The sequence below is a fragment of the Hermetia illucens genome, chromosome 3 (genome assembly GCF_905115235.1).
Source record: "Hermetia illucens chromosome 3, iHerIll2.2.curated.20191125, whole genome shotgun sequence".
Classification (NCBI taxonomy): domain Eukaryota; kingdom Metazoa; phylum Arthropoda; class Insecta; order Diptera; family Stratiomyidae; genus Hermetia; species Hermetia illucens.
This window is the reverse complement of record NC_051851.1, coordinates 19,119,663-19,141,754: the sequence shown is the minus strand read 5'-3', so window position 1 is coordinate 19,141,754 and position 22,092 is coordinate 19,119,663. Positions and strand designations below refer to the sequence as shown.

At 43.5% G+C, this 22,092-nt stretch overlaps 1 protein-coding gene across 2 annotated transcripts; it reads left to right on the top strand.

The window, feature by feature from the left end:
• The first annotated feature begins 4,731 nt into the window (after nucleotides 1-4,731).
• Nucleotides 4,732-22,092, top strand: LOC119651366 (protein UBASH3A homolog). 2 transcript variants are annotated; one of them, XM_038054940.1, is made up of 10 exons: nucleotides 4,732-4,965; nucleotides 5,055-5,295; nucleotides 5,350-5,545; nucleotides 5,627-5,728; nucleotides 6,552-6,721; nucleotides 6,795-7,137; nucleotides 20,284-20,632; nucleotides 20,698-20,864; nucleotides 20,937-21,182; nucleotides 21,248-22,092. In XM_038054940.1, exons 1-10 carry the CDS (start codon nucleotides 4,859-4,861, stop codon nucleotides 21,481-21,483), a joined length of 2,157 nt encoding a protein of 718 aa, XP_037910868.1. In that variant the 5' UTR covers nucleotides 4,732-4,858; the 3' UTR covers nucleotides 21,484-22,092. The 2 variants fall into 2 exon arrangements, with proteins under 2 accessions (XP_037910868.1, XP_037910869.1); XM_038054941.1 differs by lacking the exon at nucleotides 5,627-5,728.

Here is a 22,092-nt window from a genome sequence, read left to right as displayed (position 1 = left end):
TGGTAGCAGTGGGATTTGGATCGTGATTTAACGCCGGATGTCAGTCGACTCAGCTGCGAATGAGTATCTAAGTCAAATCAGGATAATAATCTCGGGCGAGCGCAATGCTGACCACATTGTCTCTTACAGGGTACTGTAATCCTGTAGAGTACCATTACGGTCTTCAATGAAGTGGTCTAACACACTTCAAGGCCCTGATCCAATATGGACTGTTGCGCCAACGATTATTAATGATGTTCTCTTTTTTCAAAAAAGAATCTGGTTCTTTCTGAAATATATTAATAATAAACATCTCCAGAATTTTATATAAAATTTATTAAGGGTTTGGTATCTCAAGGGAGAGTATAGAATAGATTTACACTTTTTGTTGTCTGATAATGGAGGTATTATCAATCAGGCAAACATGGGGTGCAATGTTGCCCGGGTTTAAGGTAATTAGCCGGCCCAATTTTAGCAATTTGTAAAAGCAAACTTTCTCCATTTGCAAATAGTTTGTGTCATTCTGGTCTCCATTTCGTATTTCCTTAGACGGATTTAGATGACTATACTAGTGTCTTTTCAGAATTCATTCTTTCATGCAGCGCTTCCTGTTTACACGCATTCTAAAAGTACTGGTTATTATTATTGCCAGAGGAGCGTTTTTCCTTGAAACCATCATTCTGTTTTAAATTAGAAATTTAAAGTCAAATAACGCTAGTGGTCAAAGGGTAGTATAGGTCCTAGATTCAGAAATTCAAGATTTTTCACGCTACCACATGGGGACGCGAGATATCGCGAAAAATCGGCGCCCGTGTGACTTGCGGGAAATCCAAGAAAATTGGAAACTTCCACGACCCCCGGATCGTAAAAATGACGAAAATGCGAAGTCGTCGGATTTCCGTAACTGATGCTTCGTTTGAAAGGGGGAGACGACCCAGATTCAGAAAATCCAAGATTTTTCACGTGACGACATCGTTAACGCGAGATATCGCGAAAAATCGGCACCCGTGCGACTTGCGGGAAATCCAAGAAAATTGAAAATCTCCACGACCCCCGGGTCGTAAAAATGACGAAAAATGCGAAGTCGTCGGATTTCCGCAGCTGATGCCTTGTTTGAAAGGGGAGAAGGCCTAGATTCAGAAAATCCAAGATTTTTCACGCTACGACATCGGGAACACGAGACATCGCGAAAAATCGGCGCCCGTGCGACTTGCAGGAAATCCAAGAAAATTGGAGATTTCGACGACCTTCGGATCCTATAAATGCGAAGTTGTCAGATTTCCGCAGCTGATGCCTACGCGCCTTGCGATAGCCGACAGAAACAACTTGTCTCTGAATTCGCATCTGCTACTACTTGGCTTTCCAGAGTACAAAAGCATATTGCCACAAGAGGTAGAAGAGTACTATCCAGAGTCCGACCATCTTACTTCGCTAAGACCCACAATTTGTGTTGTGTAAAACAAAACCTAATTAAAATCGGTTTACTGTCTGTCTGTCTGTCACACGCGTTTTTCTCGGAATCGGTTATAACGATTGACACCAAATTTGCTGGAAAAGTGGGAGCTGTAAACGTTCACGTATATAGTGGGTTACATCCTTTTAGGTCGAATTTAAGAAGGGGGGGGGGCGTCCGTTACATGCGAAACAGGGGTGTATATTTTTTTCATCAAATATAGTCATGTGGCGTATTAAATGAAAGGTCTCTATAATTACTTTCCGAAGCCGGTCCTAGTTTTGATATTTGTTGGAAAGTTGGGGAATGCGGACTGTCGAAAATGATCACTTCCTTTACGGACCAATTCTTAGAAACTACCAAACCGAATTATCTGGAAAATACCATGAAGAAGCTATTATATGTTGCTTAGGCTCCAAAATATCCTCCATACCAATATCCTTTGAAATAAAGTAACTATTACTATAATTGTTAGTAATTCTCTGCGAAACCCCATTTAAGTTCATCCTAGCACCACGAAATTTTGCAGTAACGCAGTTGATCCTACAGTGGCGCAGCAGGGTCAACAACATTCGAAATTTATTTGAAATGTGAAAAATAATTGAAGTTTAAGAAGTTGAGTTGACAATGAATTTTGAGTCAAACTAAACGAATTATTGAAAAGTTGGTAAATTTTAACTTTGAGAGAGTCGCGCTAATTCCTCGCGTATTAACACCTACGGGTACAGGCAAGTTTACGTGAGTCTTGGCTTGCGTAGGACGTTCCCGTGGCGGTTCATCCTGGCGAATGTCAGCTTCCTCATTTTAGACGCAGACTTCTTGTGTCATTATGGGTTGTTAGTGGACTTGCAGAACAGGTCCCTTATAGACGCCACAACCAACCTTAATTCGTCAGGCCGAATCTCATCTCTTCCCAACAACAATCTTTCCGTACTTTTGGAGGACATTACTGACTCTCGTCTTCGGGCACTCCTCTAAAACTTCAGCCAGATTACTACCGAATGTCGTCTCTCTAAAATCACAATGTGCAAGACCACATTAATACTACTGGTTCCCCTATCTTCTCGAAGGTTTGTCCCCTATTACTACAGAAACTGGCTATTGCGCGGAAAGAATTCGAACAACTTATGTAACAGGGTATCTGCAGGCCTTTAGACAGCTGTTGGTCTTCCCCACTCCCTATGGTCCCTAAGCCAAAAGATGAATGGCGCCCGTGATTACAGAAGGCTAAACGCATAGACTGTTTCAGACCGATATCGTATTCCGCTCATCCACGACTTTGCGCATTATCTCGCAAGTTGCCACATCTTTTCGATCTTGGATTTAACCAAGGCCTATCACCAAATCCCTGTAGCTCCAGAAGACATTCCAAAGACGGCAATATGCACACCCTTTGGACTCTTCGAGTTCACACGGATGACTTTCAAAGGTTCATTAATTCGGTCCTGTGAAACCTCGACTTCTGTTTCGTGTATTTGGATGATGTTTTGGTCGCTTCTTCCTCAGAGTCTGAACACTTAGCCCATCTCGAGTGCATTTTTAAATGTCTCCTTGAGGCCGGTTTAGTCCTAAATGTTGATAAATGCAAGTTTCTCTAGACACAGGTGAGATTCCCCAGCCACTTCATTTCCCCTGACATAAGACAGCCCGACCCAAACAAGGTGCAAGCAAAAACAAGCTATCCGCGTCCGAAAACTCTGAAGGATTTGAAGAAGTTCTTGGGCATGCTAAACTTCTATCTTCGTTTCCTGCCCAAGGCCGCCCAACACCAGTCCGTTTTGAACGCGTACTTGTCTGGCCCCAAAACAAAAGACACACCAGAGATTGCGTGGTCTGGAGAAGCTGTCCACGCGTTTGACAAATCCCGACAATGATACTACACTCTTGGCATTTCCTCGACAAGATGCACTCGTAGCCTTTTTTGTTGATGCCTCTGACATCGCAGTAGGTGCTGCTCTTTACCAAAAGGCGAATCAAGTCTGGCAGCCGTTGAGCTTCTTCTCTAAACAGTTAAACCCCGCTCAATGGAACTACAGCACCTACTATCGAGAACTGCTCGCCGCGTACTTAAGCATTAAATACTTCCGTTTCTCCCTCGAAGGCAGGCCGTTCATAGTGTTCATGGACCATAAGCCTCTCACATATGCTTTTTCAAAAATTTTGAGAGCCCACAGTGGCCATTAGATTTAAGTTATTTTTGTTATTTTAAAAGATTGTTTTTTATTGTTCATTTTTCCAATCTATATACTATTGTTACCTATTTCTTAAAAATAAAAATGATTTTAAAAACTAAAAACTAAACTCACATATGCTGTAAAACAAAAGCCCGACAAAGCGTTCCCTCGTCAGCTTCGACACCTGAGCTTTATAAGCCAGTTCACGTTCGACATAGAGCACGTGTCCGGCAAGGATAACGTAGTTGCTGACGCTTTTTCACGTGTCTCCGAGGTTAACATCCGCGCTACACTCGACTTCTCGGGTATCGCCAAGGCGCAGGAGGATGACGCAGTACTTCAGAGGCTCAAATCCAACTCCACATACGAATTTCGGGAGTTGCTCGTCTTCGGCTCGAACCTCTCTTTTTGCTGCGAATGCTCGGAAAAGGGACCCCTGCCACCTTTCGCAAGGAAGTGTTCTACGCGGTTCACGACTTAGCGCATCCAGGCATCAGGAGGACAAATCGGTTAGTCACCGAAAAATACTTCTGGCCCTCCATGAATAAGGACGTCAACTTCTGAGCTAGAGAGTGCCAGAAGTGTAAGGTTACCAGGCATGTAAGAAAAGAAGTGGGCTCATTCCCACGCACTACCAGCGATTCCACACAATACACCTCGACATCGTAGGCCCTTTGCGAGACTCGCACGATTTCAGGTATTGCCTCACAATCATCGACAGGTTTACGCGGTGGCCTGAAGCAATACCTCTGAAGGACATTACAGCCCAATCTGGTACCGAAAGCCTGCAGTGATCATCACTGACCAGCGAATGCAATTTGAGTCCACCCTTTTCTCGGACTTAGGCAAACTCCTGAGGGACAAATGCAAACTCAAATGTCTTTAAAAAATACGCAAAATCTTTCATATCGTCCAGCTTCCTGTCACCCCACTAGTTTCTATGTGATTTTGGTTGAGATCATGATTCAGTTTCATTATCATTACACTCAATGTTGTTCAAATTATAATTTTACAGCAGCAAGAGGTAAATCAAAGGCACCACACCAACGAAACATTAACTCTGAACGCGCCCATTTCAAATCCACCTTCCTGGTTGCAACTCACCAGTCGGGCTTCAGTTGCAGTTGTCACAGCTGTCGCCTCATACCAGGTTGACATGTTGCGCAGTAAACAAAAATAAGTGCACTTCCGAAATTCACGTTCGTTCTGATTGTCTCCTCTCCACTACTGATACCAAGAAGAAAAACTGACAATGGCAACTTTGCCGCCTCGGAAAAACATGACACCAACTAGAGCTTCGAAGCAGAATTCAACGCCGCTGCAGACCCTCCTGCAAATGGGTTTTCCCAAGCATCGGGCGTAAGTTCTCGGCTCGATAGTTTTATTGATTTTTCGTCGTGACGATTCTCATAAACTCATCCTGATTTTCAACGTTTTTCCGTCACTAGTGAGAAAGCCTTGGCGTCGACCGGCAACGCTGGAGTTCATTTGGCGTCAGACTGGCTCCTCGGACACGTTAATGATCCGTTCTTGGACGAATACCAACCGCGGGAGTACATACTGTATGCATGCCCTACGGGACCGTTTCTTCGTCAGCTGGAGGATTTCTGGGGCAAGTCCAAGGAAATCTGTGGATGGAATGGTGCCCATAATTACATGCCGCACATAACACTTGTGTCGTTTTTCAAGGTGAGTCCAGACACAGGCTATTGTGAGAAATACGTGTTGAGTCGAGTTTTGCAGGCTCCTGATGAATGCTCGCTGCAACTCTCGAAAGCGCTGAAGCAAATAGTAGACTCCGCGGGAGCAGTTCTCGATCGGCCGCTTAAGCTGGAACTCTACACCAGTCCCAATTTCATGGGGTTCTTCGTCGCCGAGGACGACGCGAACTTCCTCAAGCGATTAGCACTGCAGTACGTCAAGGAAGTCTCGAATTCAAGTAACACAATTTGAAACAAACACATTACTTAGTACTGTAGGAATCTAAGTTGATTAAAATTCTCTCACTTTGGGCCAACAGTCATTAGCGATACTTACGAACAACTCGATGCGATTGTTGCTTGCTTTCCATGGTGTGGCGCAGTTTCATCGGGGAATCGATGCATACCGCGTAGCAGTCGATGTAAGGTTACTACTTCTTGTCCAAGATTATTGTAAATAGAGACTTTGGCTTGTTTTCGTTTGATTTCCCATTCAAATTTAGTAGAACAGTTTGTAGTGTCGAAAAGTCTTGCCTAGCTGCATCTATAGATCTCTTTGATATTTTTTGTTCACTACTCATTCGAAGGGAGGCGAGCCCCCTACTTTTGGATCGCTTTTTGTTAACCTTAATGAACTATATTTTGTTTGGGGAAACACTTTATAAATCAATTAGAAATTGATTTGTAAGCGAGCAATTTGCAGCTTCTACATTAGATGCACTGAAACTTTGTTTTCACAATTGGGGTAAGGACGAACCTTTCGATTACAAAAACCTTCATTTTGGAATGCGCGCAGACTCCTGGATGGCAGCATTAGGGCTCAAAACTTAGCTTTGTCTACAAAAAGTGAGCTCAGGTTTCATCAATTTGAGCTGGTACTCAAAAAGCGAACGATGGAGCCTCTGTTTAACACTGTGACGTTACCACCAACTGTCTCCCTCATGGAACAAACAACATTGTATTTGAGCCCACCTATCATGAGAAGAGTTGCGCCTGGAGCTATAAAAGAGAGTCAAATAAACGTTGCTGTTCTTTGAACTTTTATTTTAATATCAGCAAAGACCTTTTTTCCGCTTGTATTATTTCGAATTTTGATCGCAATTATTCTGTTTATCAAATTGTAGTAGTTTTCATATTTGCTGACTTGAATTCGTGCTTTCAAAACATTATTTGTCAATATAATATGTGGAAGGAAATAATAATAATGCTTTCTCATTTCTCACCATTACAATCTTAAACAAACAGCGATATCACTGGAGCCGCATGTAAAATCCCTTCACCTAACGCTCGCCTACCAATTCCCTTCGAACCAGTTCAATTCGTTGAAAGCTCTTGTCGAAACTTTGAATCCGTCCTGTGCATCAAGCTGGGAACTACGACTTTACTCACGCGATGCGAGGCTGGCGACAAAACAGGTGAGTAACATCAGTCGAATATTAGAACATTTTGATTTTCTACTTCCTAAACTTATTCCCTACACTCTGTTAGGTTCACAAGGTCATATTCCCTCATACGCCCCGTGAAACGGATGAATTGGAGTTACGTGATGGTGACTACATTTATATAAGCAATGATGCGCTGGAAAATTCGACAGATGGATGGGTCGATGGAATATCTTGGTTGACAGGCATGGATGGTCATCTACCCGGAAACTATACAGAACGTACAGCCGAATCGGATGCTTGGACATTGCATCGTCTTATTGAGTTATGCAATTGTGCGACACCTTCAATAACATTTACCGATGAGATTGAAGTAATTGAGGCAGCAGATCGAACTTCTAATGGTGTTGGAGACAATGTGGTAAAACGCAACGATTATGATGACAGAGGTAGGTAGAAGAAAATATTCAATCCTTTTTAGACCCATACATATGGCTTCTAATATCCCTTGAATGGTCGTTGAAAGTACCTGGTTGACACGGAAAGAGATCCATGAAAAAGCATGGGTCCCTGCCGACGGGACCGTTTTCAACCAAATTGACCACGTGTAATGATTTAACGGGATTTGTCGATGGTCTAATGGTCATCCTGAGTGGCCGGAGACGACCAAGAACGAAGAGCTATCTTAAAAATCTAAAAACTTGGCAAAATTGGTTGTGAAGGTCCGTTCGCAAATATTAAAATATGCTCTTTGCTAGCCAGGATTGGGAATGTAAAGGGGTCCGATCGGTGCAACCTCATATCGATCACGGATATTGTGTTACTCCACTGGGCCGACGCAGCATTTTCGTCTCCATTACCGTAAGGCGCCGCTCATTGACTTTTATAGCCAGCCAACACTCAGCATGTGTCCGGATAGCTGAATGGTTAGAGCACAAGGCTATAGTACGGAAGGGCGCGGTTGAGTTGAGATTTGTATTGTGATTTGACGCCGGATGCCAGTCGACTCAGCTGTGAATGAGTACCTGAGTCAAATCAGGGTAATAATCTCGGGCGAGCACAATACTGACCACATTGCCTCCTACAGTATACTATAGTGTATCGTTTCGATCTTGAATGAAGTGCTCTAACAGACTTCAAAGCCCTGATCCAATATGGATTGTTGCGCCAACGATTACTGTTAACACTCAGAACCATAGAGAACGACAGGGAAGACGACACTACGGTAAATTTTAGATTTGAGCCGTTCGTTGATACGCCGACTACAAAGAACACCAGCTGTGGAACGGCACTTCATACATCTTGCGCTATTTCGTGAAGCAATGCCATAACGCTGGTCATAACGTTGGCTGATAGCACTGACACGATATATTTGAATCGCTCAGTTCGGGGCAGGTCACCGCCACTGACAGCGATAGTGCCTGTTTCATTAGGATTGGTCGACGAAAATTCTGTTCTATTCAGATTCAATCTGAGGCCGTACTGCATGAGGCGACACTAGAAAAACATTTTCTCCATTATGCAGTGTATATGGCGCTGGGCGTTAGATGTCCTGTGTGACAATGTCCATAACAAGAACAAAGAGGAGTGGTGACAGGGCGCTTACTGGATGAACACCGACAGAGACACGAAGCAGTTTTTATACACCCACTACACTTCGAACTTTACTTTTCGGACCGAGGTAGAGCAATTTAATCCAACATACGAGTTCTTCTGGTACTAGGGTTTGCCGCAGAGCATACTAAATGTGTGGAACCCCAAACATCTTGTCTAGATCCAGAAATGTAATGTAAAGTGGTCCATGCTTCTCCATGAGTATCCGCGCGGTATGTAGTGCGTCAGTAATTCTTGACAAATCCGGCTCAATTCACGGTTATTTCAACGATGTCGCCAAAGCGGTTGATAAAAATGCATTCAAAAATCGTCAAGGTATGAGGGGACAATCGGATCGGACGGTGATTTGAACATTCTATCCATCTTTCGCCATAATGGAACGGTGGTGCTTTTTTTCAGTCAGACGGTATTCAATCTTTCTCAATGACACGATTGAAGATCTCACTAAGCCAAAATGTTGGATCCCGGCTCTTGGCCTTCAAGAGTTCAGATGTGATGTTGCTTTTCTTCATTTCATTTGTTTTATTACTTCCTTGACTTCAGTGGCGCTGACAGGTGTCAATTTCACAAAATGCCGGCAGTGCTCGAAATATTCTGGCCATCAATCGGTCGTGGCTCATCGGTCGGCAACAGAAGTGTTCGATATCCTGTGTGCGTTCGTGTAGGATTTTAAAGTGCCGATACAGATCTCTCTCGCCATCTCGAGTGTCCAATTTATTGTAAAGATCTTTGAAAGGGACCGTCCGGGTAGCAGCGATCGCTTTCTTTGCTTTCCGGTTGGTATTCCTGTAAATTTTATTTTTATTTATCATCATCAACAACGGCGCAACAACCGGTATCCGGTCTAGGCCTGCCTTAATAAGGAACTCCAGACATTCCGGTTTTGCGCCGAGGTCCACCAATTCGATATCCCTAACTGCTGTCTGGCGTCCTAGCCCACGTCATCGCTCCATCTTAGACAGGGTCTGCCTCGTCTTCTTTTTCCACCATAGATATTGCCCTTATAGACTTTCCGGGTGGGATCATCTTCATCCATACGGATTAAGTGACCCGTCCACCGTAACCTATTGAGCCGGATTTTATCCACAACCGGACGGTCATGGTATCGCTCATAGATTTCGTCATTGTGTAGGCTACGGAATCGTCCATCCTCATGTAGGGGGCCAAAAATTCTTCGGAGGATTTTTCTCTCGAACGCGGCCAAGAGTTCGCAATTTTTCTTGCTAAGAACCCAAGTTTCCGAGGAATACATGAGGACTGGCAAGATCATAGTCTTGTACAGTAAGAGCTTTGACCCTATGGTGAGACGTTTCGAGCGGAACAGTCTTTGTAAGCTGAAATAGGCTCTGTTGGCTGACAACAACCGTGCGCGGATTTCATCATCGTAGTTGTTATCGGTTGTGATTTTCGACTCTAGATAGGAGAAATTGTCAACGGTCTCGAAGTTGTAATCTCCTATCCTTATTCTTCTTCGTGTTTGTGTTTGACCAGTGCGGTTTGATGTTGTTGATTGATTCGTCTTCGGTGCTGACGTTGCCACCATATATTTTGTCTTGGCTTCATTGATGTGCAGCCCAAGATCTCGCGCCGCCTGCTCGATCTGGATGAAGGCAGTTTGTACGTCTCGGGTGGTTCTTCCCATGATGTCGACAGTAGTTGGGTGGACTTGAAGAGGATCGTACCTCTTGCATTCACCTCAGCATCACGGATTACTTTCTCGAGGGCCAGGTTAAAGAGGACGCATGATAGCGCATCCCCTTGTCGTAGACCGTTGTTGATGTCGAAAGGTCTTGAGAGTGATCCTGCTGCTTTTATCTGGCCTCGCACATTGGTCAGGGTCAGCCTAGTCAGTCTTATTAATTTCGTCGGGATATCGAATTCTCTCATGGCCGTGTACAGTTAGTTTTACCCTGGCTATGCTATCATAGGCGGCTTTAAAGTCGATGAACAGATGGTGCAACTGTTGTCCATATTCCAACAGTTTTTCCATCGCCTGCCGCAGAGAGAAAATCTGATCTGTTGCTGATTTGTCTGGAGTGAAGCCTCTTTGGTATGGGCCAATGATGTTCTGGGCGTATGGGGCTATCCGGCCTAGCAAGATAGCGGAGAATATCTTATAGATGGTACTCAGCAACGTGATACCTCTATAATTGCTGCACTGTGTGATATCTCCCTTTTTATGTATGAGACAGATTATGCCTCGTTGCCAATCGTCAGGCATTGATTCGCTGTCCCATACCTTGAGCGCAAGCTATTTACTTTCGTTTTAATCAGAATAGTACAAAGGACGTTGCCTCAAACCCTCCTCTCCTATCTAGACTTTGGACCAGCATGCTATGTAAATAACTAAAAATAAAAATGGTTTTATCGTCATTTACTAAAAGTTTATTTTATCTGTAAATATTCGTATTTCGGCGCCTACTTGTCACCTTCATTATCATTCAAACCTAAGCAATAATAAAGCGACAAATAGCAGCTGAAATATGCATAATTGCAAAGAATAAAAAATTTTAGCAAAGAAGGAAACGGTTTTTTTGTTTTTTTTTTCTTCTAAAATTATCCTGGAACGTATCAAAGAACATCTCGAAAGTTTGATCGATAGGTTTCTGGTTTCCGCTCTCGATCCCCATGCATTGACCCATCAACATTCTACGGATAATTTTGGAACAATGCGCGGAGTTTAGATCTTCGTTTCACCTGTTTCAATTCTCAAAGAGTTTTCGAGAGCGTGAACAGGAAGTACAATTGGCGTGCTCTACGGAGAAGAGGCATTCCAGAGAAACTAGTAGCTATTATCAGAACGTTCATATGATGGCGCAAAATGACACGTACTGCACGCAGGGGATTGTATCTAGCCACCGACTTTATTTTTTCTTGTTATCGGTGACATTCTTCATGCTGTCCTTATTTGTTTCTTCAAACACCTCAACTAGGCTGATGACGTGTGTTTGCTCTTTAAAAGGGTCATGGACCTGGGCCGAATGACTTTGGAAAGAGAGGCAAGTAGATTTGGACTGAAGCTAAACATCAACAAAATCTGCTTCCCTTATACGTTCTCTGATCCTGGTAACCACAAGTCGTTTTTTTTGTCCTACATAGAATTGGTCGCATTCCGGGGAATCGGTTTTGTGTTCATCTTAGCGGTACCTGTGTCTATTGCACTCTCCTTGAGAATACCTAAGCCTTTCGGCCAAACAGGTTGACTCATTGTAACACCACAGCCTCCTCGAGTCTAACTCCACCGTTGAACGCATAGGAAGCATGCTTGGACTGTTTCTCAACCCTAAAGCATGCGTTCGCCAAAGATTCCTCCCAAGCCAATGCAATCGTCCGATCCCTTTAGAGATCTGCTAGATTCGGAACGCACTCAAAGATCCAATAGCTTATGCCGTCTCCCGATAAACCGGCGACTATCCTCCAATAAATTGGAGGTTGTTGTGGCATGCTTGGATACTGCACATGTGCTAGTGGAACACCCTACGATACCGAAAACATGTCAAAACTCACCCTTCTCCCTCGAATCCTCAATTTAATCACGCTATTGGTCCAAAATGTCTGTACCAATGCTTGATTTGTATTCACAGAACTAAATGAGCCCAATATGTTAAGCTGAAAAGTACATTACTTGACAACTTTATCAATAGTCTTGTACCAAGCTGCTGTCAGCCGACATGCCAGGCCTCAGGACTGCATCACGGCCAGCAAACCATTGTGAATACAGTGTTTCCCGGTGCCACCTCGTGGAGGTTTCCCTTTGGTCATTTGGGTATTGGCTCAGCCGACAGGGTTGCTGTCCCGTCTTCCACGCCGCCACCTTGAGTACCTCATATGATCGGTGTCGAAGATGAATTCTCTTTTTCGAAGAGTTCCTCACCAAGCGGGACCGTTTACATGCGATGGATCATCGAATTGATGGAGGCCATTTTTTTGATTCTATGAATGGTTAGAGGTTATTGGGGTTTTTCTATAGATGTCACACTCCACCATTCCATCCCTGTTTATTATTTTGACATCCAAAAAAGGAAAGCGGTGGTCCTTTTCCGTCTCCATTGTGGAAGCAATCTTTTTGTGGATAGTGTTAAGACTTGCTAACCCACAGGTTGCGTATTATCCCTTGGTCACGGCAAAGACATTATCCACAAATTTCACTCAAAATGGATGAATTATTCCCTTTTTCTATCCTCTCTTCCGTTTTTTTGATGAACCTTTCGTTGGGTACTTGAGAAAGGGGGTTACCCATTGCAACTCCTGAGGTTGTCTTGTAGAATCTACCTCTGAAGGTGAAATAGGTGTCGCGTTTGGCAAACATCCTTTCTCCAATCAAGTGAACTTTTTCTCTTCAGGAGGTCTTCTTCACAGGTAGAAGAGTGCCACCTTTACAGGGATGCTAGGGTACAGAGCTTTCACATCGAAGGATACTGGCATTTCGTCATTGGATTTTTCCTTCAGGTTTTCGCAGTTTCGTTCAATGAGGTGTCTTCCTTGCCTTTTGGCGTGTTTGCTTTTGTTTACCAAAACTGCTTAGCTTCGATACCAGCCATTTCGCTAGTTTTTAGGTTAAAGAGTTGGTTGTGATTATCTCCCTCGTTTCATTTCAAGGTCTATGGATTTTAGGCAGGTACATGATCCTTGGAACGGTTGGATTGGACATTCTCATGGTTGAAAGGTTTCCAATGAAACCTTCGCATTCCTTGGGCGTTTTTTTCACCCCGTTAGATTGAGTTCATGGAAGTTGCCATCGTTCAATTTTTCCATGGCTGCTTCATCGGACTCCTCCTCTTGATCTATGACCACAATCGCATTTCTCTCGTCCGCAATTATGTGTGCATCGAGTGAATATTGTCTAAAGGGTTTTCATGATGTTTATGCCTGCCGACTTCGATATATTCGAGACTCATCAGATGAGATGATGCGTTTTAGCTTACAGTTGAAGCAGCTTCAGCAGAGTGTCTTCAGCTCCCCTATATTGTCACACGTGTAAAGTGTGGGCAGCAAATAATTAGTCACAAGTTGAACTCGATTCAACTTACAACCTTTCGGGATTCTACCCCAGCTTGAGTGCGTACCAGTTCTTTCGTTGTATTTTAACTTCTCTGGCGAAGTTTAACTTGGGATGGCTTTCCCAATCGCCCTTGATTTTTTGATAAATTCAAAGTTTCTTATTCAAAAGTAGACTTTGTCGTCCAACGACCGTATGCACAACTTCCTAGCGCGATCCGTGAAATAATACAATAAACAAGGAATCAAACGAAACGGGGCCTCCTTCAAGATTTTAACAACAAATATAGGAGCAAAAGCATGATAACAAAAAACTTTATCAGTACCAATTCTATGAATCATTCTCTATAATTTTCCGAAAAGTCAAACCTGCAAGGTGCACCAATAGACGTTGAAGGCCGAAAGAGAAACGTGAGCATTATTAGCTAAACGAATAGTCATGCTACGTCAGCGATAACAGACCCATTTTATACTCAATGAATTCAGTATTTGTTTGATTACTTATCTATATTTTTACTATACACTGTTATGAAAGTCGTTTATATAATATACAGTTTCAACCTTTGTTTCAGTTCAGTAACTGCCTGGAGATTATCCCTATAAGTTTAATTCCGATTAGTGCTTATTTAAATTGTGCAACTTACATTACATTCAATTGTACGTATACCAAATTGTCAACGAGTTATTATCAGTTACTTGATGCTGGATTATTCCAAATAGATTCTTGATTATTGGCCTGGCTAACGACCCAATTAATTAATGTGTTTTTGAAATTTAAAGACTGCAGTTGGAATATTTGTTCTCTCAGAACAATGGCAGTTGAGCTAATAAATTAACAACCTCCGACAAAATTAATCAACAGTTTTCTAACAATTTTCGTGGAACTTGATTCCCTAACAGGTTTTCTCGAAAAGTGATTCTGGTAGTGTAATGAAAAGTGACTCAACTCTCATAAGGTATTGCTTACTTAACGGTAGGGCCAATACTAACTCTTCCCAGGCCGTGCTGCTTCATAGTCATAAAGTCTATCCAATAACTGGAAGCACCTGCAAGAATTTCGATTTCCCAATAAAACAAAATATTTTGTCATCGGTAATGATTCATATTCTCTGTAATTATCGATTGACACGTTTAGTGCACATGAGATGATAGGCGTAATATTCAATGGCCCGCCCACTCCACTTTTATCTTCATAATCACGTTTCTGAATCCGATGGATCTCGTGTTTACTTTGAAGGTTTTTTAAGTCAAAAGTAAATCTTCAAGTTAATAATAAGTCAAGGTACTGAAAATAATTTACTGTCAATCACAATCTGCGCAACAGGTCCGGCGTGCTCATGTACTCGCGTCGGATCACCGATGACAAATCACGTCCCTCCGCAATTCATATGCTTGAAAGATTCCTAATGCTTGAGATGATGTCTTTCACCATAAATGTCGGTTTTAAATGCTCGATGTTGACGATGGCGTCCTGCCGTCCTATCTGCACCTGGAATGCTTTATAATAGTCTTCAGCTGGCTTCCCTCGAACTACCCTGTATTATGCACGGTTTTACGACATGCAAATTCTTTTGTTTCCTCATTCTCTGATGCCAAGCCGTGCCTCCTCCTTTTGCCGTCGTCCTTTCCACTTTCCCACGTACTCGAAGAGCGCTATCACACCCGAGTTTACAAGGCACTCATCAGAAGTACTGTAAAGCCTCGCCGAAGTTTTTCTGGTACCATGTAAACCGGGATGGCCCTTTGAAAGCATATTTCCTGGGAGACTTCGTGGAGGATATGCTCTTGGTTCGATTATTTGCGATTAGCCCCCTTGTGCGAGTTTTATGGTGGTTGTAGGTATGTCCACTTCCCGGGCAGAGCTCCTTGTGGGCTCAAATGTGGAGTTGCGTTGTACAACTCGGGAGCCGTACCTCTTAGTTGCGACAGAGATGTTAGATACAACTGCCGAGCCTGCACTCAGTATAAAACCGTACCACTGCGCCAGTCACGGTAGGGTTCTGATGGGGGGGGGGGGGGGGGATTATGCCTATAGGACAGGTACTCGCGTAAAATTCCCAGGACCTTCATGCCATCTTTTCCACATAATCCTTCCCTTCTCCATTCATTCATTTATGATTCATAAATGATCATTTCGCTCTTTCTACAAAATTCTTTTATATACTGTTGCAAAACAGCTGAATACTGCATAATGCAGCCTGGGATTGTTGTTGCGCGCTGGTCACGAAATTCTCTGAGCAAAGAATGAGGGAATTTCTGTTATTTCGATGTCCACAATGTTCTGGAGAGATTCTCGCAAGTGATGAAAAAGTAAAAATAGCTTGAAAGCCTTCGTGCAAATTTTGATGACATTGAAGATTTTAGTATTACGTTTTCGGCGCTTGGTATATTTTTGCGCTGCGCGTGTGATAGCTTTCCTGAAGAATTTGATACTTTACAGCGTCCAGTGCGATCAGAGCGGATTGAAAAAATTGCAAGAGTAGCATAACGAATACTCCGAACGGAGTCATCGTCCTTCCACGTTAAATATATTTGAAATCATATTTCCGCGGTCCGTACGTGGATGATGTAAGCAGATTGTAAACAATTTGGACAAAAATTTTCAAGTAAATTAGAAACCATAAAGCACATATTTATTGGCGTATGTATATATAAATTGTTCATTTAAAACAATAAAATAATCCGGAACCAGGTGGCTGTGGCAGTTCTTAATGGATAGTGAAGGTGTTAAAATCTCATTTCATTTTCTGGAATCTTTCCAAGAAAGCTTTTGTGGAATAGGGATTGGATGTGAACATTTTTTTTGGACATTTCGGTTATATTTTTTTCCCATTGGGACAAGAATGAACTAAATTGGATCATGTAATTATATAATGAACTCTCGCTGCTGATTCTGTAATTTGAGGATATCTTCCCTTTGCTCCGAGTTCCCCGAGGAACTTGCACCATATAAAAGGGGCATTTTTAATTACTATGGCCAGAGGATGCCGAGGTACGAAGGACTTGCCTCCTAAAGATTTGAAATAAAAGGAACATCGATTGAGGATATGAACCGAGCCGTTTTGAATCTTCTCTCTAGATTGCGGCCCCCTGGGCGCAAGTTCTTCTCCCGGTATTTTTTCTATTCCCAAGTTTACCATCGCATCGTTTTCGTAACTCTTCTCTATATTCTACGACATCATGGAAGGAGGATTGCGAAAGGTGTGTCTGTGGGCGCAAGACGCGGACTCGGTATAAATCCAACCAAAACAGAACTGATGCTATTCACCACCAAGGCAAAGGTACCTGAATTCCACCTACCACGGCTGAATGAACAGAGACTGGTTCTTTCCTCCAATGTAAAGTATCTGGGTGTAATCCTGGATCTAAATTTAAATTGGAAATTGAACATAGAACTGAGGGTTAAGAGGGCTTGCATGACCTTCTATGTCTGCTAGAGAACCTTTGCAAAGAAATGGGGTCTTCGGCCGAGTATGGTTCTTTGAATATTCACCGCTGTGGTGCATCCAATCCTAAAGTATGGCTCTATTGTATGTTAGCAGGCTTTGAAAAAAAAAGTACAATAGGACGAAGCTTAATAGGATTCAAAGAAACCAGATGTTCTCTCCTCCATCTCCTCTCCCTAGACCTCCACATTAAATACGTTGAAGCGTGCAGTGCCGTCAGACTACGTGAGTCTGAATGCTGGGCAGCGAAGTCCTACGGCCACAACTACATACTAGACGAAGTACCTCGGGAAATCTGGGCATTCCCCGCGGACTATGCGACACGCAAGCTGAACTTCACGAGAAACTTTGCTATGGACTTTCCAACGAGGACAAAGTGGCGACTGGCGGCGTGTTGAAAGGTTATGACTCAGTATTTTTTACCGACCGATCAAAGATGGCCTCTGGAGTCGGCGCGAGGGTTTTCTTGAATACACACAGTGTATCCAAGTCGTATGATCTCCCAGGTTTCGCCAGTGTATTCCAAGCGGAAGTACTGGCGATATTGGAAGTCTGTCGATGGCTGGAGCGAGATTTGAGTCTCAAGCGTAACATACCCATTCTGACCGAAAGCCATCAAGGCCTTGTACTGAGCGACATCTTCCACAATGGTGGGGCAATGTAGAGACGCGCTGAACCGGCACGCTCAAGGTCACCCTCCTCTGTGTTCCCGGGCATGGGAACATAGAGGGGAATGAGCAGGCTGACAGATTGGCCAGGCGAGGCTCTGCTCGTGGCAGCCCTTCAGTGAATACAGTTGGTGGTTGTCGGCGGCCGAGTCTACTCGCACTACCTAGCAGCCGCGGGCCTAAGATGGCGAAGGCTTACGAGCCGTGCTAAGTCAAAGAAAATTTGGCCCGTCTATAACATAGGGCGATCACGAGAGCACCTATGCCAGACGCGTGCAAATGCATTCAAGATCACGGCGATCTGAACGGGGTACTGGCCCATAGGGGACCATGCAGCCAGGCTCGGCATACCCTACAATTCGCATTGCCGAAGCTGCGGAGAAGGAAGGGAAACCCTCATGCAATTTCTCTGCGATTGCCCAGCTCTAACTAGAGTCAGGCTACGGACACTGGGTAAACCATTCTTTGGGACCTCAAATAGATTTCTGGCGTAGGGTAGGAGAACTGCTTTTCTTCCGTGAATGCTACGGGCTGGCTCTGAAGATCCGAGCCGGTTAGACTCTGCCTCCCTGCTCCCATAACAGCAGTCACGGTCTTAGGCGTTTATGGCATCAAAACGGCGCACAACAGTGCTGATCAGGCTTCTCGGAGTGGCCACTGATACCTACCTACCTACCCTACTGTATATTCAGTTGTAGTCTCGGTACTATAAAGGATCTTCCTTACTGAGTTCCCTCTCGAGAAGGTAGGTAATATATTTTTTATAGGGTAGGTGAATGCATTTACGCACACAGTGTTGGACTCCCGGTTCGGTACGTCGTCGGACTACCAACTAAACACCTCCCCACCGTCAGAGAGCTAGCTTGGAACCGTTTGTCACATTACTTCGGGCTAGTCCCCGAACTCTCCCGCCTTGCGGAGCCTTCAAATCAGGGAGGGGAGAGGAGGAAGGCAACTGTCAGTTCATGGAACCCCCTGCCATTCGGCTCCTCCACCGGTCGAGCTCTATCTTCTTAGCAACGAGAAGGGCCCGAACGTAATGGGCAACACGGCTCCACCTGTCAGCACTCCTTAGCATCTCTTCGACAATGTTGCTTGGAGAGAGATCCCCTGTGTTTAAATAGAGCTGCTGACGAACCCCATCCCACTTTCCACAAGAAAAAAAGTGTGGTGGGCGTCGTCCACAACTCCATTGCAAAACACATAATCCGGAGATCGCGCCTTTCCTTGTGCAGGTAAGACTAAAAACTTCCATGCCCACTTAAAAATTGGTAAGCGCCTAAGTTGCCGATGAGCCGCACAGTCCATCTGTCTCTAGTTTCATTTTGCCACGAGAGCTGCCATTCGTCTAAAGTGCGTTGCCGTTCTTCGCGAGCAACCACCTCCCGTGGTTCATCTCTTTTGCGCTTGTATATGGCTTGACGCTCCTTAGCAAAGAGGGCAACGGGGATCACTCCCACGATCACCATCACGGCCGGTTCAGAGATAGTGCGGTACGCATACCTCTGCGCCATAGAACAAGATAGACTGCATTGAACTCATTACGCTTGCTAGACGTAGGACCCCCCATGTTTGCTATTAGCCTACTAAACGCCGAAACTCCAGCTGCAGTCTTGTTCGCTGCTGCTTTAATTAATTTTGCTCAAAAAAGTTTATCTTTGAGTCAAGAGTAAACCCGAGGTACTTTATCGCTGATTTTGACTCGATTATCGACTCGCCGAACGATGTGGGACGCAGGGTCGGAATTCTCTTTTTAGTCAGGATGACTACTTCGGTTTTTTCTAGTGCAAGGATGAAACCATGAGTAGTCATTCATACGCTTACCTGTCGCATCAATATGCCGAGTCTGCTGTTCGACAGTGCGTCCAGCAACAAGCCCCGCGACATCATCTGCATAGCCGACCAGACGCGACGCTTCTGGCATGTCGAGTTTAAGTAGACTATCATAGGTAGCGTTCCAGAGGTCCGACCCGAGGATGAATCCCTGTGCTACCCCCGACGTGACTTCCATCCTCCTTTGACCCTCTAGTGTTTCATAGAGCAGGGAGCGGTTCCTCAGATAGTCCCTCAATACCCGTAAGAGATAGTTTGGCACGTTGAAATTATTGTCTACTGTTCCTAGAATGTCTTTCCATCTTACGGAATTAAAGGCGTTTCTGACGTCAAGCGTTACGAGGAGCACCACTCGTCGAGTTCGGCGGCTATGTGCCTCCGCTCGTCGAACAGCTTCCACAACTTGCATGACAATTCTTCTTGCTTTTCATAGAGATGACTGTCTGTTCCAACTCTTTTATAAAGAAAAGTGGACAGTCCTCTGCGTTCCCCGCGCCGACGTCATCATCCTATACGGGGTGTGCAGGGAAGAGTACCCTTACAATTCGGTCCATCTGCTCGGCCTTAAGTGAATAGGGTTTCCGCAGAGCCCCATTCACCTCGTCGACCAGATCTTGCCAACAGCGAGCTTTGCTCTTGTTTATTGCGCTGCGGAGTCTCCTTTTGGCTGATTTGTATTCTGTCATTATGTTACATGCCTCCTCCCGGTCGCTTAGACGTTGTGTTAAGCGGTGTTTAGTCTGCCATGCACAGAAAGATCACCGGGGTGGCGCACACCGAGAGTTTGTATCCACCAAGGTAGGTAATATGCATTGAACATTAGTGTACTAGATTCATTCTCCATCACCGGGACCTATTCAAATGAACCAGGGCTCTCTATCCAAGCCGTAAAACAAGCCAACGAAATGATGCATTCGAGTTTGTTTTTTTCCCGTCGAAATAGTAAAGAAAAAGGACACCCTATAAAACAAACGACGATAAAATTCAGCAGTGGCTGTAGCGGAAATTAACCTTATTATTATATTTTCGATTCCAGGACCACAGGCGCAATTTTATCCAACAGAAATGAATTCAATCGATGAAACACCAGAAATGGCAAACAATGCAAATCAGAAAAATCATGTATTCAACTGTGATATTTCAACAACATCGACGACCAATAACGATGCAGAAACGACAATAAACAGTAGCGTTAGTCCAATGATATCGGATAGCGGTGGTTGCCGGGATGAACTTCAAGAGTCATCATCAAATCGAAAAATCTACATAATGCGACATGGCGAACGGATTGATTTCACATTCGGCACATGGATACCGTATTGTTTCGATGAGTTCGGCAACTATTTAAGAAAAGATTTAAATATGCCAAAAAGCTTACCGAAAAGGTAAGGTGAAAGTGACAATAAGAAAGATTAAAGTTGTGGAGTAACGTTTACATTCTAATTTGAAGGATTAATTGCCCAGAGGGCTGGCAGTGTGATTCGCCTCTAACGAATGTTGGGGTGTATCAAGCCAAGCTAGTGGGAGAAGGGATGCGCGAGTCAGGAGTGACGATAGACTCTGTTTATTGTTCACCATCATTTCGCTGTATTCAAACTTGTTCTAGTGCATTAGAAGGTAGGATTCAAACTAATTCTCTGCTACTATATTATTCCAATGCACAACCTTATTTTCCCTTTTCGCTGTCAGGTCTACAACTCAAAGATCGTCTCCCCATCAACATTGAGCCTGCATTATTTGAATGGATGACTTGGTATCAGGACGGAACCCCTGACTGGGTTACAAAAGAAGAACTAGCTGAAGCAAATTATAACATCAACCACAACTATAACCCAATCATGGATAAAGACAGTTTGGACTTGTGCATAAAAGAGACTTGTGAAGAGTTCTACATTAGGAATTATGAAGCCTTTGAGAAAATACTCCGGAGTACAAGTAAGTTGTTTGGAAAGTTAATTTAATGCTGCCATGCTAATCCTGGCCATATTTCCTTCCTCCAGCGGGGAACATATTCATAGTAGCTCATGCTGCTACTTTAGATACTTGCACGCGGCAGCTAATGGGGCGCGAGCCACGATGCGTGAATGAACTGCGACAAGCAATTCATAAAATCCCATATTGTAGTCTTATAGGTGTAGAAAAGTGTAATGACGAGTGGAAATTCATAGATACAATTAGCTTACCCATCACGCATTCCAAAAATCCAAGATTCGAATGGATGAACGTTCAAGCCTGAGTGAGTGTTTACTAGATAAATCGACCTGGATTCAATTGCAGAGAACAAAAGATTAAAATGACATCATTAGCAACAATAACAAAACGGAACACAATATTCTAAAGGCGAAAACAGCAACAGTGCAGCAAATTCATAAACAATAGTGCAATTTTTATACAAGTATATTTTTTGTTTAATTTTATTTTTTATCTGTTTTTTTGGCCATTTTGAGCTATTTCCATATGTATTTGTTTCTATTGAAAGCTTAGCTTATAATTTATGAGACAAATGTTTGATATTACTCAACCCGTTCCGCAATAGGGGGACAACGTGCTAGAATTCAATATTAATAGCATTTTACTCATGGTGACCGTAGCACAATCCTTTTTTAAATTATTTAGATTTAAGTGTTGTTTACGATATCTATACATATAATGGAACCTTATCTACAATGCCTTATTGAGGCGACATTTTCAACATATTAACGATATCAACCGTACCAGCTACAAGGATAATAAAATTAATGCCAAATAGAGAAATGAAAGAATAGTTTTATTATTGAAAGTTATGCGTAATTATTGTAATAAAAATCAAATTGCTTGAAATATTAAAGTTCTTTCTATTAGACGA